Source organism: Pseudophryne corroboree, chromosome 4 (assembly GCF_028390025.1).
Source record: "Pseudophryne corroboree isolate aPseCor3 chromosome 4, aPseCor3.hap2, whole genome shotgun sequence".
NCBI lineage: Eukaryota > Metazoa > Chordata > Amphibia > Anura > Myobatrachidae > Pseudophryne > Pseudophryne corroboree.
The window spans coordinates 253,586,516-253,607,049 of NC_086447.1; the positions used below are offsets into that span (position 1 = coordinate 253,586,516).

A 20,534-nucleotide genomic window follows, 5' to 3' on the forward strand; every position below is an offset into this window, starting at 1 on the left:
CAATTTATAGACTGTTATATATTTCTATTTTATATAAAAAAAAATGTTGATGAATATTTGTTCACATCCTAAGATGACTTTCTCCACTGTTTGGGTGACAGGATGTTTTAATTATAATTTTTTTTTTTTTATATTTTCTTATATTTATATTGGTAAGGAAGGACTTCTACAGAAGTTCCTGGAACAAATGGGAAGACAACCAATACAAAATAGCAACTGATTAAAAATGTATTGTGTGCATAAATCCTGGTGTTTTGCCAGGATTATTCTGCATTCTTAATCCATGATTGTTGCTTTACGTGTGCTATTTAGAGATGGCTGCTCATCAGAAACTGCTGCTGGCTTATGAGAAGCACCAGGATTTTCAGGTGAAATCACAGCAGATGCATGAGGATGACCAGAGGCAAATGCATGAACTAGAGGAGAGTAAGACCCAGGCCTTGGAGGAACTTACCAAATACTACGAGGCCAAAATACATGAGACAGAGTCTCAGCTGCAGCATGTAAGAGCTCCTGGTTCCATAGAGGAAAGTCTAACAGCACAGGATTATTGTAATGTCTTAAAGAGAGTACTCACGGAGCAATCCCAGCCTAAAATCTAAGCAACCTGACCAGATTGCTTGGATTGTAAGCATGATCTCTCCGTGTGTACCCCCCATAGCAATAGCGATGCACAGCCCCGCGCATCGCTATCGCTGGTGCTAGATTGGCATTTTTTTTATCAGGTCGCTCATTTCACCCGCTGGGTGAAATGAGCGCCCCCCCTCTCCGTTTCCCCCGCACGCTCAGCACACAACGCGCTGTGCTGAGCAGGGGGAAGAGATGTGTGTTGAGGGGTTCGCTCAGCACACATCTCTCCCCACATCTGCCCGTGAATACTGGCCTTTACAATTAGAATATACGCTATACGCATCCAAAATTCAAGCCAAGGGGTGCTACCATTCCACAAACAGATTAGTTACAGAAATATATAAAGCAAGAATTTGAATTGAATGGTGCACAAATTGACATGTAGATAAAGTATAACTTTTTATTTTTAAATATAAAAATGAACAATTTTAAAAAAAATTCTTGATAAAGGAAGCTACAGTAACTGCCTTCTCAGATACTCTGTTCTATGATTACTTTCCCAAGCTTTAATCTATTTCTCATTTATTCCAGTCCATTTTACATCAACAGCTATTTCTTCACAGATTAGGAACATAACCTTTATTGTCCTGAATTGATTTTACAATGGTAGAAGCAGGAGCATAGCTGTGTAGGGTGGGGGTGTGATGTCAGAGGGAGGTGGGGCACCAGTGGGGGTGCTGCATCATGCACAAAGAGCAGGTAGGTAATACAGGTCAGCATGTTGTTACCTCCTCGTAGGGCCTAACTATGCAGCAATAGGCTGCACAGCCCATGTCTCTGCATGACCCCACCTCCTCCTCACTGACAGCAGCGGTTGCGGGACCAGGAAGCGGTTACCATACCGCTAGTCGGAATCCCAGACATCACAATGCTGAAGCCAGAATTCCAAGTAGCAGTGAAATACCACTTTGGGACTACTGGTGCCAATATGGGTGTCCATGACACGCATAGAGGGAGAATAAATCCTGTGGCGAGCACTCGTCCCGCTGCCGGCATATCGGTGGCTGGGATTCCCTCTGTTGGTATGCTGATGGCCGGTATCCCGGACAACGGTTTTACTTACTTATCCCACGGGACCTGCCTGACAGGCAGTTGCTTGATTATGTTTCCTGATCACAGTGGCTGCAACAGGCGAGGGACAGACGAGGTTTACAAGTTAGGGGGAAAGGGGCTATAGATTATGGAAGGTAATAGTAAGTGCAAGGTAATAATCGTTACCGCTTTTATTGGAAGAATAAGGATCAAGGTATATTATATAATGCAGGGTTAATATTGGATGATTTTGTATGTGTAACTTACAAATGCTGGACAACTTTATTTTTACACTGCAATTTAGAATTGAGTTTGGACGCATCCTTCTCAGATCCAAATCTCTCTGCACATTTTACATCTGCCCCACCTGCAGTGCAACATGGTTTTACCGAAGGTGCAAAAGTATTTGCTCTTTTTAGTTTTATTTATTCCCAACGTAGGGATAAATTTACTAAAGCTTCTAAAAATGAAAAGCGGTCATGTTGCCCATAGCAACCAATCGGATTCTGTCTATCATTTCTCTATTGCATCCTATAAAATTAATCTGATTGGTTGCTATGGGCAATATTACCTCTTTTCATATTTAAAAGCTTTAGTATATTTACCCCTTAGAATCAGCCCCTTTGTGTTTTTAACATATTTTCAATCTTCCCATGAAAAACTAGAAGAAAGACATTCTCTGGAATCAGTGAAATCAAGGCCCAAATTTATCAAGCTTTGAGAGTGTTAAATTGCATGGTGATAAAGTACTAACAAATCAGCTCCTAACTGCCATGTAAAAGACACTGGGGCAGATGTATTATGCCTGGAGAAGTGACAAAGAAGTGATAAGTGGAAGGTGATAACGCACCAGCCAATTATTACGGGTTTGAAAGATGACAGTTAGGAGGTAATTGGCTGATGCGTTATCACCTTCCACTTATCACTTCTACAAAAAGTATTTTTATGGTGAAATTTATTGGGGTAAGAAAATTATTTTCCTTGCTGCATTTCAAACATTTCAATGACATGGACAGATGATATATAGCCTGTAGTGTTTGTGTTCCGTGTACTGTATGTGCTGTTCCTGATTGCTCAGCCATGTACACAGTGTGACAGTCCGCAGTTACTAGTATGCCCAGGCAGACCTTTCCCACTATTACTCACCTCATTGTACTGTGTTGTGTTTGTCATAGACCCAAGAGGAAGCTCAGCAACAACTAAGAAAGTTTGAAGAGACAATAAAACAGATAGAAGAGGATGGAGATGGAGAAATCGAAGACATAAAGAAAAAATATAAGTGGCGCCTCCAGGCGGAGAGAGAAACCTTGCTGAATCTGAAGGGAGAGAACAGAACCATGAAGAAAAAGGTAGACAACCATGTCTTCCATGTTCTTCTATGGGCTAAGACAACCATAAGCTCTCCACTGCTAACAGCCAAATTGGGCAACAATAATAGTTCTCTGGTGTTCTACCATTTTATTATTTATTTATTTATTTTTTAGTCACTTAGGGGGAGATATATAGAAATGTTGAGAGATAAAGTGGAGAAGTTGCCCATAGCAACCAGTCAGCTACTAAGTGTCATTTATATAGCACCTCCTACTATAAAATTAAAGGTTGTGGCTGATTGGTTGGTATCGGCAACTTCCCCACTTTATTTTCATATATCTCCTTTTAAAAAGGTTCTGTACTATGGGCTGCCCATAACTAATAAAATACACTTTATGGGGTAATAACTGGAAAGTATAAGGTAGGTGACACTGATACAGTGATATTTAGCTTGAACGCAACAAAACGTTGCAAATCAAAGAGGAGTATTATCCAAGGTATGTGGTAATTTAAACTTAGTACAGCACGTCATTGGAATCCGCAAGACAGGACTCCTTTTGATTAAAGGCACATATATACTCAGTTGCCTCAGTGGTGGACTTATTTGGAATTATTACATACAGTGGGGCAAAAAAGTATTTGGACAGCCACCGATTGTGCAAGTTGACCCACATAAAAAGATGAGAGAGGTCTTCCAGCATGACAATGACCCCAAACACACCGCCCGGGCACCTAAGGAGTGGCTCCGTAAGAAGCATTTCAAGGTCCTGGAGTGGCCTAGCCAGTCTCCAGACCTCAACCCACTAGAAAATCTGTGGAGGGAGTTGAAAGTCCGTGTTGCCCAGCGACAGCCCCAAAACATGACAGATAGAGAAGATCTACATGGAAGAGTGGGCCTAAATACCTGCTACAGTGTGTGCATACCTGGTCAAGAACTACAGGAAACGTTTGATCTCTGTAATTGCCAACCGAGGTTATATTACAAAGTATTGAGTTAAACGTTTTGATTGTCCAAATATTTATTTTCCGCAAGAATATACAAATAAATTGTTTACAAATCATACAATGTGATTTTCTAGGTTTTTTTTTTCAGATTCTGTCTCTCGCAGTTGAAGTGTACCTATGATGGAAATTACAGACCTCTCTCATCTTTTTAAGTGGGTCAACTTGCACAATCCGTGGCTGTCCCAATACTTTTTTGCCCCACTGTATTTAATAAGCAATCAACAGTAAGACACCATTTGGATAATAACATGTGGACATAAATATTAATCTTTATTACACATTCTTTATTTTCAAATTCACTTCTTTGTAAGTCAAGTATTTGTCATACAAAGAACTGAGGCCCTGGGATGCCTCAGTGCACTTGCAGGGGTGCCTTGGATTAGTGGTCAAGGACCTTTTCAAATTGTTTATGTCCAATATAATAGGCAAAATCAGTGCTGGTGTCTGTCAGTCATAAAATATGTGTACAAACAGAAGCAAGTCTTGTCCCTCACCACACAACAGAACCTAAGGATGACATATAAACACAATTTACTTCATTTAATATTTCTTTCTAAATTTCTCAGTAAGAAACTTTTGACCTAGGGGTGACGTGAAAATAATTCTGATACTCTAGGGTGCCGTGATTCAAAAGAGTTTAAGAACCACTGATATAGGGGTACAAACCTTAACTTGAGTGCGTAAACATTTACCACTCTCTTAAGGCTAAACCCTAATTCTCATTATGCGATAGGGACTAGTCCTGTATTGCAAGCAAAGATGACTGTGCTTGCAATACCAGCTTTGTACGATTTTGGCTAAGGGGGTAATTCCGAGTTGATCGCAGCAGGAAGTTTGTTAGCAGTTGGGCAAAACCATGTGCACTGCAGGGGAAGCAGATATAACATGTGCAGAGATAGTTAGATTTGGGTGGGTTATTTTGTTTCTATGCAGGGTAAATACTGGCTGCTTTATTTTTACACTGTAATTTAGATTGCAGATTGAACACACCACACCCAAATCTAACTCTCTCTGCACATGTTATATCTGCCTCCCCTGCAGTGCACATGGTTTTGCCCAATTGCTAACAAAGTTCCTGCTGTGATCAACTCGGAATTACCCTCTAAGTGTCAACTCTATGCAAAGAAGAAAGAAGGAGAAAAGAATATCTCTTTGTTGGTGCACAGAAGATTATTAAAAATTAACCTTTAGTAAATTCTTTAAAATTGTTGTCTAACCACGAAATAAAACACTACAATACATTTAGGTGATACAATTAACATAAATCGTGAATAAATTAAATTGATAAAAATCAAAGCTCACTCAACTACTGGCTTTTAGTAAAAAGCTATCCAATATACCAGGCTACTGATTTTTATCAAAGTTATCCAGCATACCATGCATTTATCAATAATATGGGATGTCTCTCAATACAGCATCCCTTCAATAGTAGCTTCCTTTATTACAAATTAGTGTATTGCAACTTACCATAGTAGCTATAATTGTTGCAATAGAATGAAATGCAGCTATTAAAGAAAGCCTTTCAAAAGGGAACACTATATATGTCTCCCTATGAAAGGAGCTATTTGTAAATAAGCTAGCTTATCAACTACTGCATAGGTGATAACAGCATGTAGATATATGCTGACTATTGCATGAATAGTGTAAGCATATAAAAGGTATTTAATAAATCAACTTATTGATTTACAAATATTGCACATCTGTGCACATCATAGTTATTATGAACTGTTTATTATTTATTTGTATATTCCCACTAAATTGATTGTATGCATGAGTTAAATATATTTAAATGGGACTCTTAATAGCCACCGCAGTAGTGACTGTGTTTGTTATCATAAATGCCATATAACTATTAAATATGCTTGCTATATATAGTCCCTATGGCTAGGAATCAATATAATAACAGTTCAGCTGCTCGCAATTTATTGCTGCTGGATTTAATATATGATGTCTCTCAATACAGCATCCCTTTTAACAGTAGCTTCCTTTGTTACAAATTAGTGACTTGTAACTTTCTGTAGTAGCTATAATTGTTGCAATAGAATAAAATGCAGCTATTAAGAAAAGCCTTTCAAAAGGGAATACTGTATATGTCTCCCTATGAAAGGAGCTGTTTATAAATAAGCTAGTTTATCAATTACTGCATGAGTGATAATAGCATGTAAATACATGTTGAGTATTGCATGAATAGTATAGGCATATGGAAATATTGGTAGTTCAGCTTCTTAATTTACAAATATTGTACATCTGTGCACATCATAGTTATTATGAACTGTGTATTATTTATTTACATACATTTACAATACACAGTTACATTTGTAAAAAATGAATAGCTCATTTACTTATATGCCAGAGCTATGATAAGCATACAACGTATTTGCTGGCAATTGTGTACTGTTATATAATCCTACTAGATAGGCTTAATGAGATAGGAGGTTAGTATAGCCTCCAGTGGATCTTATGCCAGTCAGATCTCCTAATGTGCCCAGAGAGATCCCCCTGTTACTATGTCGATCTATATTCAATCTATATTCAATCATGTGGCCATTGTGTAGTAACTAGTTAAATCCAAAGTTACTACACAATGACCACATGATTGAATATAGATTGACATAGTAACCAGGGACGGATCTAGACTTTTCTTTTAGGGGGGGGGGGGGGGGGGGGTTATTTATTCCTGACTCCCCCCACCTTCTTTCTTCTTTGCATAACTGAACTTGTCTTTGGTAGCACCCTCGAACATCCAGTTAGCAATTACTAATACTGAGTGATGGACATTAGTCGGGGTTCCCTCTTCTAATAGATAATACTCCAAATATTTAGCTGGTGCAGAACACATCCCTTTTCCCCATTCCCTGAATGTTCTAAGTGTCAATTTTGACTATCTTTTATACTAGTCAAAATTGACTTGCCTGCACAGTCTATCTGGGCTTGCAATACTGACCGCGGATCGGGATCGCATCAGTATCGCAAGGTGACTTTCACCTTGCGATCTGCACTAACTTTCTTTGCGATTTTTACTATATAGTCAAAATTGCAAAAAAAAATCTCACATGTGTACACACCTTTAGAAGTGATTATTGAGTGTGAAGATAGTTTACACAAGTAACTTTTCTTTTTCGTCCACTAGTGGGCACAGGAGAAGGCTTAACACTGGGGATAAGCTGGGCTGGGAGCAGGCTGGCACCTTAAAAGCACCCAGCAGGCCATGCCTCCCTTGTGCTCTATACCCCACCCCCGTTCCCGGTCTCGCCAGTTTTTTTTTTTTGTTCCAAGTTAGGAGCATGGCACTTCTCATTTAGGGCGGGATGTACTAAGCGGAAAATGCGGTAAACTCCCTGTTTACTGTATTTTCCTAATGTACTAACCCCCGGCCGGCAGGACAGCGCCGCGGCGGGGTACGCGTACGTCCATAGAAGCCTATGGGCTTCTCTCCGTGGCGCTGTGTGAGGGATCCGATCGGATCCCTCCCAGCATGCCCTGCGGCCGCCCCCTTCACCCCGCGCATGCGCAGACTGACTTCTGGGGCCGAATCCCGGAAGTCAGGCTGCCGCTGCGCATCGCGGAGGACAGCTCTTATCGGAAGAGCTGTCCTCCGCAATGCTGATCGCATATGTTAGTACATATGCGATCAGCATCGTGGCGATGGGCGGCGATGTACTAAGCGGAAAATGCGGCAAACTCCCTGTTTACCGCATTTTCCTAATGTACTAACCCCCGGCCGGCAGGACAGCGCCGCGGCGGGGTACGCCAGCTTTAGCTGGCGTACGTCCATAGAAGCCTATGGGCTTCTCTCCGCGGCGCTGTGTGAGGGATCCGATCGGATCCCTCCCAGCATGCCCTGCGGCCGCCCCCGTCAAGCTGTCCTCCGCAATGCTGATCGCATATGTTAGTACATATGCGATCAGCATCGTGGCGATGGGCGGCGATGTACATTAGTACATCCCGCCCTTAGAAGCTGTTTTTAAACAGCTAGGTTACTTTTTTTCTTTTTTTTTTATTAGATAGTGCTGCAGCCGCAGCGAAGAGAGCAGGATGCTGGCGCACTTAGCGCCCAGCATGCCCGCTCCAACACCCAGCGCCCACGGGCAGCACTGCCGGTAACTGGACCAGTGTCTTCCGCCGCGGGACAACCAAGCAGCACTCCACCTCCTCACGCAGCCACGTCCGGACCTGGAGGGTGAGTTGATTGGCGCCCTGCATGCAGGGAGCCACAACAAGTGGCGATCCCCTCTTGCTGAATGGAGACAGCGGGAGGGCAGATGAGTGGGGCACAGGTGCACTGCGCCTTATTCTACTAATCTACCAGTGCAATAGTTGCAGGGCAGGTGGGCACTGTCCCTGGGGTCCAACATCTGAGGGGGAGTACGCCCAGTTCCACTCTTGCCCTCTGCAATTGGAAGTCCTTCGCAAATGGGATGGTTCCCCTCTCCACATTCGCTCACAGACCATTGTCCTCACTTCGGAGGTTCAGCTGTCATTGACGTGGTGGCTCATACAAGCAAATCTCGACAAGGGATGACCCTTTTGGATTCAAGACTGGACCATGATCACCACCAACACCAGTCTCGAGGGTGAGGAGGAGTCTCAGAGACTCACACGTTCCAAGGTCGCTGGACTACCTGCGAAAGCGAGCTCCCCATCAACGTCTTGGAATTAAGAGCAATACTAAACACCTTACTTTCAGCTCAATCACTCCTCCTCGACTGGCCAGTCAAAGTCCAGTCGAACAACGCGATGGCGGTGGAATACATCAACCGCCAGGGCGGCACTCTGGGTCAAGGGGCCATGCACGAGGTAACCAAGATTTTCCTGTGGGCCGAACAACATCTTCCGGCACTGTCAGCGGTGTTCATTCCAGGGGTACTCAACTGGAAAGCAGACTTCCTAAGTCGTCAAGACGTTCAATCGGGAGAGTGGAAACTCAACCCGGAGTTGTTCGACCAGTTGGTGTCTTGGTTGGGACTCCGTTTGTGGTCCTTGAAGGTCCAGGTCTCGGCGCTCTCTGTGCTCCTTCTAAAACAACTTGCTAGCATTCCAGATGTCAAGACTTTCCTTCAGGGAGTGCTTCATGTGCAGCCGCCTTTTGTACCCCCATAAGCTCCGTGGAACCTCTCCCTGGTCCTCAGGGTATTGCGTAAGGCTCCTTTTGAACCCATGGACTCGGCGGACCTACGTTGGATCACGTGGAAGACCTTGTTCCTTTTGGCTATCTCTTTGGCGCGTAGAGTTTCTGATCTCAGTGCCTTATCCTGGCGCTCGCCCTACCTAGTGTTTCACTCAGACAGGGCGGTCCTTCGCACTCGGCCAGGTTTTCTTCCTAAAGTAGTGTCTCGATTCAATCAAGAAATCATGGTGCCGGCCTTAACAGCGGCTCCTCCTGAGGAGCCTTCCTTAGATATTGTCCGCGCTCTTCACATTTATGTGGACAAAACCAAGGCTATACACCATTTGGACTCCCTGTTTGTGTTACTGGATTCACACAAACATGGGTGGCCGGCGTCCAAACAGTCCTTGGTCAAATGGCTTTGGTTGACCATTCAACACGCCTATACGGCGGCAAACCTTCCCCCACCTCTGGGAGTGAAAGCGCATTCCACACAAGCTGTGGTTGCATCCTGGGAAGCCTCTTGTGGGGCTTCGGCCGAGCAGCTTTATAAAGTGCTACGTGGTCCTCTGCCCAGACCTTCATTAAGTTCTACAGTATGCGTTCGACACCTTTGCGCCACATGGCGCTGCCTTCGGGTGTAGGGTCCTGAGCGCAGTCCAGGAGCGTCCCTGCCCTTTGGGGGACAGCTTTGGGACAGGGGGCACAGGACGCCCTCCCTGGCGCACCTGTCCTGCGGATCTGAGTTCCTGTGTGGGTGGTGGTATCCGGACTCCAGGTCGACAACAAAAAGGTCGACACACCTTAGGTCGACGCCAATTGGTCGACACACCTTAGGTCGACATGGACAAAAGGTCGACATGGACAAAAGGTCGACAGGAACAAGGTCGGCATGGAAAAAGGTCGACATGAGTTTTTCACGATTTTTTTCTTTTTTGGAACCTTTTTATACTTAACGATCCACGTGGACTACGATTGGAACGGTAATCTGTGCCGAGCGAAGCGGTAGCGGAGCGAAGGCACCATGCCCGAAGCGCGAGCCATGCGAGGGGACGCGGTGCACTAATTGGGGTTCCCGGTCACTCTACGAAGAAAACGACACCAAAAAAACATTAAAAACTCATGTCGACCTTTTTCCATGCCGACCTTGTTCCTGTCGACCTTTTGTCCATGTCGACCTTTTGTCCATGTCGACCTAAGGTGTGTTGACCAATTGGCGTCGACCTAAGGTGTGTCAACCTTTTTGTTGTCGACCCTGAGTCCCAGACCCGTGGGTGGTGTGTGGCCAACCATCTTTGCAGTGTCTCTCTGTGTGTGGTGTTCTTCCTTCCTCTCCTTCCGCTCCTGCCTTGGGCTTGCTACTAAAACTGGCTGGGCAGGAGCGGGGTATAGAGTACAGGGGAGTCAAGGCCTGCTGGGTACTTTTAAGTAACCCTTTTGGTGCCAGCCTGCTCCCAGCCCAAAGAAAAGGATTTACCAAGGTAACATAAATCCTCTTTTTGTGTCTTTGTCTGTGTGTGCACATACTGTATACTGTACAGTATATGTCAAAAATAAATGCAGAATGTAAGAGAGGTTCTGTATCAAAGACACTACACCCTGATAAAACATACTCTTGGGGTTGTGCAAGGAATCCTGGAATTGTGCATGCTACTAAACACTGACATCCTACAGGCTTAGTGATATGCTTTTATTACTTTGATGAAAATATGTGTTTTAATCCTGTTAAAGTGCAAACAGTACAGACATACTACGCCCTCTTCATTCTTTGAAATGTGTTTGTTTATAGATAGATATTTATACTGTATGTAAAACATCTATCAATCTAGCTAGCTAGCTATCAATCTAGTTATCTAGCTTTCTTTTTATGTCCATGCAACTGGGGTTCTTTAGCAAGGTGTGAGAAGCACACCAAAGCGGCCATCAGGCTGGGGCTCATCATTGTGAATTATTCCATCTTGAACTGCTATTGCTAAGTATCTCATTCATACATTTTTAAAATACATCTCTGCATTTTTTTCTTTTTTCTACCAATAAATTAATTGAATATTTTAATTATACAAATGTGTATACAAATATGTTATAATAGATGATGGATAGTTAACAGGGATTACTGATTGTGTGGGAGGAGGATCCTGCTTATGAGAGCTCACAATCTAAAATGAAGTGTGAGACAGACAGAGGTGACACAGAGGGGAGAGACAGTAAACAAGGAGCATGGGGGGTAATTCAGAGTTGATCGCAGCAGCATATTTGTTAGCAGTTGGTCAAAACCATGTGCACTGCAGGGGGGGCAGATATAACATATGCAGAGAGTTAGATTTGGGTGGGTTATTTTGTTTCTGTGCAGGGTAAATATTGGCTGTTTTACTTTTACACTGCAATTTAGATTTCAGTTTGAACACACCCCACCCAAATCTAACTCTCTCTGCACATGTTATATCTGCCCCCCCCCCTCCCCTGAAGTGCACATGGTTTTGCCCAACTGCTAGCAAGTTTGCTGCTGCGATCAACTCTGAATTAGGCCCATGGTTAGGACGAGCGCTGGAAAGCTTTGGTAAAAACGTGGGTTTTGTAGAGATACGTGATTTAACAAAACGTGAATGTGAGTTTCGGGCTAATGCTGTTCCCTACACAGTTCAATAGTCTGCAGGAAGAAATTGAGGAACGTGTCACAGACACTGAGAGGATGAAGGTGGAGCAGCAGAAGTTGATTGATATTATCAAATCTCTGCAGAAGGACATCCTGGGGCTGGAGAGAGAGATTCAGGGTCGGGATGAAGCAATACAGGACAAGGTGAGAGCTGTAACCTGGCCAGGGTGATACCTGGAGTAAAGTGCTAAAAATGTAAGCAAATACAGTATGTTTCATCTGTCATTCATGGTGTCTAGTGTATCTGTACCAGCTACTGCAGTTTTAATGTCCAAAAATGAAAGTGGACCTTATGTACGTCTTGTCATTTTGTGTCTATGGAATACCAAGGGCTAAATGTAATAGGGTGCGAGAACATGCAAGTTTACATGATGGGAATCGCTACATTAACTTCAATGATGGAAACCACAAGGTTATTAGAGGTCAACCTTGCAGTTCCTATCATTAACTACAATGTAGCAGTCCCCATCATTGAAGTTAATGTAACAGTTCCACCATTGAATTCAATGGGGAAGCTGTGATTGACAGTTTGGCTGCAGTAGACAATCAGTGGGTTGCTTCTATGGAAGCAGCCGCAGATTGTCTGCTTGATCTCCTAGTGACAGCAGTCATGTAGAGCCCAGAATTCGTGAAGAGGAGCCTTATGTATCCACAGAATAGTTTAAATAGCTACACGTGTCCTCTGTGATTCACTCAAGGAGATGGGGAACATTAATGCTCGGACTTCTGCCACGGCAGTGTTGGCATGCAGGGCCTTGTGGTTACGTCAGTGGATAGCGGACGCGGAATCCAAACGTAGTGTGGAATCCCTCCCCTTTTCTGCGGAATGGCTCTTTGGGGTTGTATTGGATAACTGGATTTCCAAAGTTACGGCTGGGAAATCCATGTTTCTCCCCTCTCGGGCCCTACCGGTGAGACACTTCTATCCGGGGCCGTCTGTCCAGGCCAGAGGTGCCTCCAATGTGACTAGAGGTACCAGAGGTAAGTCCAGAAAACCTGCAAGCACCAGCTCTCAGGAACGTTCTACCAGTTCTGTTTCCACTAAGGCCTCAGCATGACGGTGCCCACTCACCCCGGGGGGATCTCGAGGTGGGAACTCGACTCCATCACTTCAGCCGCGTCTGGGAAACTTCCTGCCGGGATACCTGGGTCAGGGATCTCGTTTCTCAGGGCTACAAGCTGGAGTTCGACAGTACTCCTCCCCAATGATTTTTAAAATCAAGCTTACCAGCTTTGGAGGATATGCAAGTTACGTTGCAACAGACCTTCCAAAAGTTGGTCTAGTCCCATGTCATTGTTCCAGTACCAATACCGCAATGCGGCAAAGGGTTTTTCTCAAACCTGTTTGTGGTGCCAAAACCAGATGGTTCGGTCAGACCCATTTTGTATCTAAAATCCTTGAATCCTTATTTGAAGGTGTTCAAGTTCAAGATGGAATCCCTGCGAGCAGTGATTGCGGACCTGGAAGAACAGGAATTTTTGGTCTCCTTGGACATCAAGGATGCCTACCTCCATATTCCAATTTGGCCACCTCATCAGGCGTACCTGTGGTTTGCCCTGCTGGACAATCACTTCCAATTCCAGACACTGCCCTTCGGCCTGTCCACAGCCCCGAGTGTATTCACGAAGGTGATGGCGGAGATGATGTTCCAACTCCGGGTCCCTTATCTGGACGAGCTTCTGATAAAAGCATGATCCAAGGAGCTTTTGTTGCTCCATATCTGTCACGATCCGGGTATCTGGACGCCATTACTTACCCTTCAGATGCCTCCTAAGGCTGGCTCAGCGCTCCAGGACCGGATCCCATCTGTTATCCTGATGTTTACATTCCTGCATCCTCTCCTGTCTCTCTGAGACGCGGTCACAGTAAACGCCATATTACATCTGGCATGGCGTCTCCTGCGGCCTCCGCCGCCGTCCCTGAGTTTCTGCATGCAAAGTGTCAGAGTGGCGATTACGTCAGCCGCGGCCTCCGCTGTGCCCGCGTGGTTTGGATGTGCATTCATCAGTCTGGCGTCTCCTGTCTCCTGTGGCCGGCGCCGCCATTGCTGCTTCAATTCTCACATGGATTACAAACCAAACTTCCCTCCAAGTGTCTGCATGGGCGCAGCCATCTTGGATTTTGTCATCTGATCATTTCCACCAATCTGCTGTCTGTATTGTTGATTTGCATAATTGCCTAGCCAACCCCTTCCTTGCTGCAGGTATAAGTAAGCTGTGCCTGAGCAAGGAAGGCGTCAGTGCTTTGGTTGTCTAACCTAGTTCCAGTTTGTCTCTCTCCTGTGGTTGTCTTCCAGGTTCCAGCTCCTGTCTCCAGACTTCTGCTATAGAGACCCGCACCAGCATTCCATCTGCGGTGTAGCCTGACTCTCCGATCCATTCTGGACTCACCTGTTTCCAGTTACATCAATCACCTGCTTCCAGCTCAGCTTCCAGCAGTGTACAGCTTCTCTTAAAGGGCCGGTGTCCTTTCTGCAGTTTGCCACTCTCCACCGGTATTATTATTTCACCGCTCTCAAACTCCAAACTTCATCAATCACCTGCTTCCAGCTCAGCTTCCAGCAGTGTACAGCTTCTCTTAAAGGGCCGGTGTCCTTTCTGCAGTTTACCACTCTCCACCGGTATTATTATTTCACCGCTCTCAAACTCCAAACTTCATTATTATTTCATCGCTCTAAAGTTCGTTTATTATTTAACTGGTTCCAGCCAGTATCCACTCCGTACCAACAACAGTCTGGTTCCAGCCAGTATCCACAGCAGCCGTTTTATCTTCAGCAACCCAGCCTTTCCTGGAACACCAGCTGGTACGATCCTGGGTTCTCTCCATTGCTACATTCAGGCCTGGTAAGGACTTTCCAACTAGAAGATTATAAGAACTGTCTCACTCTACCAGTGCCTGTGGCCCTTGCCACCCTGTAGTACCCAGGAATTGTATTTATCCTCTGTTGACTTTTATGTTTCCTTTACTGCTGCTGTGTTACGGAGTTTGTCTTAATAAACATCATTGACTTTTATCCTGGTTGTCGTGGTCACGCCTTCGGGCAGTTATTCTACATGTTACTTACATGTCTAGGGGTCTGATACAACCTCCCAGGTTCCGTTACATCTCAGCCCCTACAACTGAGGCTGCCTCCCGTCAGCTCAGGCCCTCAGTTGTGACAGTAAGCACTGACCTAATGAATCCAGCCGGAGACCAGGATCAAGCGGCCAGGCCAATGCAAGAACTGGCAGCCCGACTTGAACATCAGGAGGCTGCACAGGGCCACATCATCCGCTGTCTCCAGGATCTCTCTACACGGCTGGATGGGATTCAAACGACCCTCCGTGGACCTGGCACGTCCGGTGCGTCCACTACAGTGACACCAGCTGTAACCCCACCCACCTTACCCATTTCCAGTCCATATCTTCATCTTCCAACGCCAGCAAAATTTGATGGATCTCCAAGGTTCTGCAGGGGATTTCTCAATCAATGTGAAATCCACTTTGAGCTTCTACCTGGCAATTTCTTCAGTGACCGTACCAAAGTTGCCTATATCATCTCCCTTCTCAGTGGCTCAGCCCTTGACTGGGCATCACCTTTATGGGAGAAGTCTGATCCCCTGCTATCCTCCTATACTGACTTTGTAGCTACATTCAGGCGCATCTTCGACGAGCCAGGCCGGATAACATCTGCTTCATCTGAGATTCTCCGTTTACGCCAGGGAACACGTACTGTGGGACAGTATCTTATACAGTTTAAAATCCTGGCATCCGAACTGGCATGGAACGACGAGGCCCTGTATGCTGCATTCTGGCATGGCTTATCAGAACGCATCAAGGATGAGTTAGCTACCAGAGACTTGCCCTCTAAGTTGGATGAGCTAATTTCTCTTTGCACGAAGGTTGATCTACGTTTCAGAGAGAGAGCAACTGAGCGAGGAAGATCATCTACTCCTAAATCTTCTGCTCCTCCTCCTCGTCAACCATCTCCATCCAAGGATGAGCCTATGCAAATTAGTCATTCCCGTCTATCTCCCGCTGAGCGCCGAAGACGTCTCTCTGAGTCTCTCTGTCTCTACTGTGCAGCTCCGTCGCACACTATCAATGCCTGTCCCAAACGTCCGGGAAACTCCAGATCCTAGCTCGCCAAGGAGAGGGCCGGCTAGGAGTAATGATCTCCTCTCCATCTCCTCATGACTGTAACCTCCCAGTGTCGCTCCAAATTGCTCAACGTTACAGGAACGTCATTGCCCTCCTTGATTCCGGAGCAGCTGGGAATTTCATAACCGAAGCTTATGTTAAACGGTGGTCCCTACCCACCGAGAGACTGTCCTCGTCCATCTCTTTGACTGCCGTGGATGGCAGCAAGATTTTTGACGCAGTCATTTCCTTAAGGACTCTTCCAGTTCGTCTGAGAGTGGGAGTTCTTCATTCTGAGTATATTTTTTTTTTAGTGATTCCAAGAGCCACACATCCAGTGGTTTTAGGCCTTCCATGGCTCCGTCTCCACAACCCATCAATTGACTGGACGACTACGCAAATACTGGCATGGGGTCCCTCCTGTGCTGAGACTTGTTTAGCCAAAGTTCTTCCTGTTTGTTCTTCCTTCCCCAGGTCATCTGATGTTCCGCCTCCTCCATATCAAGACTTCACGGACGTGTTCAGTAAAGCCTCTGCTGATATCCTTCCTCCTCATAGAGAATGGGACTGCCCAATCGACCTCATTCCAGGGAAGGTTCCACCGCGAGGCCGAACTTATCCGTTGTCTCTGCCTGAGACGCACTCCATGGAAGAGTACATCAAAGAGAACCTGGCGAAGGGTTTCATCCGACCATCTTCTTCTCCAGCCGGCGCAGGCTTCTTCTTCGTTAAGAAGAAAGACGGTGGCCTGCGTCCGTGCATCGACTACAGAGGTCTGAACGACATTACCGTCAAGAACCGATACCCTTTACCCCTGATTACCGAGCTCTTTGATAGAGTTAGTGGTGCAACTATTTTCACAAAGCTGGACTTGAGGGGTGCCTACAATCTCATCCGAATCCGTGAGGGTGACGAGTGGAAGACCGCCTTTAACACCCGTGACGGACATTATGAGTACCTCGTCATGCCCTTCGGATTGAGCAACGCTCCAGCAGTCTTCCAGCACTTCGTGAATGAGATTTTCAGGGACATCTTGTACCGCCATGTCGTGGTTTATCTAGACGACATCCTCATCTTTGCTAATAATCTCGAAGATCATCGTTTCTGGGTAAAAGAGGTTCTTTCCCGTCTCCGTGTCAATCACCTCTATTGTAAATTGGAGAAGTGTGTGTTTGAAGTTAAAACCATTCCGTTTCTAGGTTACATTGTGTCCGGTTCCGGACTAGAGATGGATCCTGAGAAACTCCAAGCAATCCAGAATTGGCCTATACCCTTAAGCCTCAAAGGGGTCCAGAGGTTCTTAGGGTTCGCCAATTATTATAGAAAATTTATACGAGACTTTTCCACCATTGTGGCGCCTATCACTGCATTAACCAAGAAAGGTGCTAATCCGTCCAAGTGGTCCGAGGAAGCTACACAGGCCTTTCACCTTCTGAAGCAACGGTTCATCTCTGCACCAGTTCTGAAACAGCCCGACACCGACTCTCCTTTTATCTTAGAGGTAGATGCCTCCTCCGTTGGAGTAGGAGCAGTGTTATCCCAGAGGGCCAAAGATGGACATCTACATCCTTGCAGTTTCTTCTCCCGGAAGTTCTCCCCAGCTGAGCGCAACTATGCCATTGGCGATCAGGAGTTGCTAGCCATCAAGCTCGCTCTGGAGGAGTGGAGATACCTGTTGGAGGGAGCTTCCCACTCAATCACCATACTTACCGACCACAAAAATCTTTTATATCTCAAAGGCGCACAATGTCTGAATCCTCGTCAGGCCAGATGGGCACTTTTCTTCTCTAGGTTTGACTTTAAACTCCAGTTCTGTCCGGGTTCTCAGAATCGTAAGGCCGATGCCCTTTCCCGCTCATGGGAGCAAGAAAATGAGTCCGAGTCTGCAGACAAGCATCCTATTATTAATCCGTTGGCATTCTCCACGGTAGGGATGGACTCTACGCCTCCACCAGGGAAAAGTTTTGTTAAGCCAGTTCTAAGGAAGAAGCTCATGCATTGGGCCCATGCTTCCCGTTTTGCTGGACATACAGGCATTCAGAAAACCCTTGAATTTATTTCTAGGTCCTACTGGTGGCCAACTCTAAAGAAGGACGTTATGGAATTTATTGCCTCCTGCCCAAAGTGTGCCCAACACAAAGTCTCCCGCCAGTCGCCTGCGGGGCAACTGGTTCCATTATCTGTTCCCCGTCGACCTTGGACCCATTTGTCGATGGACTTTGTTTCCGATCTACCTATCTGCAACAAGTTTAATACCATCTGGGTGGTAGTTGACCGGTTCACCAAGATGGCACATTTCGTCCCTCTCACCGGTCTTCCGTCAGCTTCCAAGTTGGCTCAAGTGTTTATACAAGAGATCTTCCGACTTCACGGTCTTCCTGAAGAGATCATCTCGGATCGTGGAGTACAATTTGTAGCCAAATTTTGGCGAAGTTTGTGTCAAGCCCTCCAAGTCAAGTTAAAGTTTTCCACGGCTTACCATCCTCAGACCAATGGTCAAACCGAGAGGGTGAATCAGGACTTGGAGGCCTTCCTCCGTATATATGTGTCTTCCTCTCAAGATGACTGGGTTCAACTCCTTCCTTGGGCCGAGTTCAGCCACAACAATCAATACCATTCCTCATCTTCTTCTACACCATTCTTCATTAATTATGGATTCCACCCTAAAGTCCCAGAATTCCAACCGCTTCCCGCAACTTCTGTTCCAGCAGTGGATGTCACCTTGCGTCAGTTTTCAAATAACTGGAGGAACGTCCGCGCAGCCCTGCTTAAAGCCTCATTCAGGTATAAGAAGTTTGCCGATAGGAAGCGTAGAGCGGTTCCTGCTCTCAAGGTGGGTGATCGTGTGTGGCTGTCCACGAAGAATTTGAGGTTGAGAGTTCCCAGCATGAAATTTGCACCTCGCTACATCGGACCCTTCAAGATTGAACAAGTCATCAATCCTGTTGCCTACAGGTTACAGTTACCATCCTTCTTGAAAATACCCAGGACATTTCATGTTTCTTTGTTGAAACCGCTGATCCTGAATCGGTTTCATTCCGCACTTCCTCCAGCTCCCAAAGTTCAGACTCAACGGGGAGTCGAGTACGAGGTGGCCAAGATTTTGGACTCACGTTTCCGTTACGGTCAGTTACAATACCTCATTGACTGGAAGGGCTATGGTCCTGAAGAACGCTCTTGGACCAATGCCTCAGACGTCCATGCTCCTGCCTTGGTCCGAAATTTCCACGCAAAGTTTCCTTTAAAGCCTAAGAAGTGTCCTGGGGCCACTCCTAAAGGGGGGGGGTGCTGTCACGATGCGGGTATCTGGACGCCATTACTTACCCTTCAGATGCCTCCTAAGGCTGGCTCAGCGCTCCAGGACCGGATCCCATCTGTTATCCTGATGTTTACATTCCTGCATCCTCTCCTGTCTCTCTGAGACGCGGTCACAGTAAACGCCATATTACATCTGGCATGGCGTCTCCTGCGGCCTCCGCCGCCGTCCCTGAGTTTCTGCATGCAAAGTGTCAGAGTGGCGATTACGTCAGCCGCGGCCTCCGCTGTGCCCGCGTGGTTTGGATGTGCATTCATCAGTCTGGCGTCTCCTGTCTCCTGTGGCCGGCGCCGCCATTGCTGCTTCAATTCTCACATGGATTACAAACCAAACTTCCCTCCAAGTGTCTGCATGGGCGCAGCCATCTTGGATTTTGTCATCTGATCATTTCCACCAATCTGCTGTCTGTATTGTTGATTTGCATAATTGCCTAGCCAACCCCTTCCTTGCTGCAGGTATAAGTAAGCTGTGCCTGAGCAAGGAAGGCATCAGTGCTTTGGTTGTCTAACCTAGTTCCAGTTTGTCTCTCTCCTGTGGTTGTCTTCCAGGTTCCAGCTCCTGTCTCCAGACTTCTGCTATAGAGACCCGCACCAGCATTCCATCTGCGGTGTAGCCTGACTCTCCAATCCATTCTGGACTCACCTGTTTCCAGTTACATCAATCACCTGCTTCCAGCTCAGCTTCCAGCAGTGTACAGCTTCTCTTAAAGGGCCGGTGTCCTTTCTGCAGTTTACCACTCTCCACCGGTATTATTATTTCACCGCTCTCAAACTCCAAACTTCATCAATCACCTGCTTCCAGCTCAGCTTCCAGCAGTGTACAGCTTCTCTTAAAGGGCCGGTGTCCTTTCTGCAGTTTACCACTCTCCACCGGTATTATTATTTCACCGCTCTCAAACTCCAAACTTCATTATTATTTCATCGCTCTAAAGTTCGTTTATTATTTAACTGGTTCCAGCCAGTATCCACTCCGTACCAACAACAGTCTGGTTCCAGCCAGTATCCACAGCAGCCGTTTTATCTTCAGCAACCCAGCCTTTCCTGGAACACCAGCTGGTACGATCCTGGGTTCTCTCCATTGCTACATTCAGGCCTGGTAAGGACTTTCCAACTAGAAGATTATAAGAACTGTCTCACTCTACCAGTGCCTGTGGCCCTTGCCACCCTGTAGTACCCAGGAATTGTATTTATCCTCTGTTGACTTTTATGTTTCCTTTACTGCTGCTGTGTTACGGAGTTTGTCTTAATAAACATCATTGACTTTTATCCTGGTTGTCGTGGTCACGCCTTCGGGCAGTTATTCTACATGTTACTTACATGTCTAGGGGTCTGATACAACCTCCCAGGTTCCGTTACATCTCA

At 45.9% G+C, this 20,534-nt stretch overlaps 1 protein-coding gene across 4 annotated transcripts in view; it reads left to right on the forward strand.

The window, feature by feature from the left end:
* The window catches only part of LOC134909301 (cilia- and flagella-associated protein 57-like), a 156,425-nt gene that overhangs the window by 93,629 nt on the left and 42,262 nt on the right, over window positions 1-20,534 (forward strand). For all 4 annotated transcript variants that reach the window (XM_063916035.1, XM_063916038.1, XM_063916036.1 and 1 more), the window contains 3 exons: window positions 313-503; window positions 2,838-3,011; window positions 11,724-11,882. In XM_063916035.1, coding sequence (XP_063772105.1) covers window positions 313-503; window positions 2,838-3,011; window positions 11,724-11,882 — 524 coding nt within the window. The remainder of the gene's footprint in view (window positions 1-312; window positions 504-2,837; window positions 3,012-11,723; window positions 11,883-20,534) is intronic.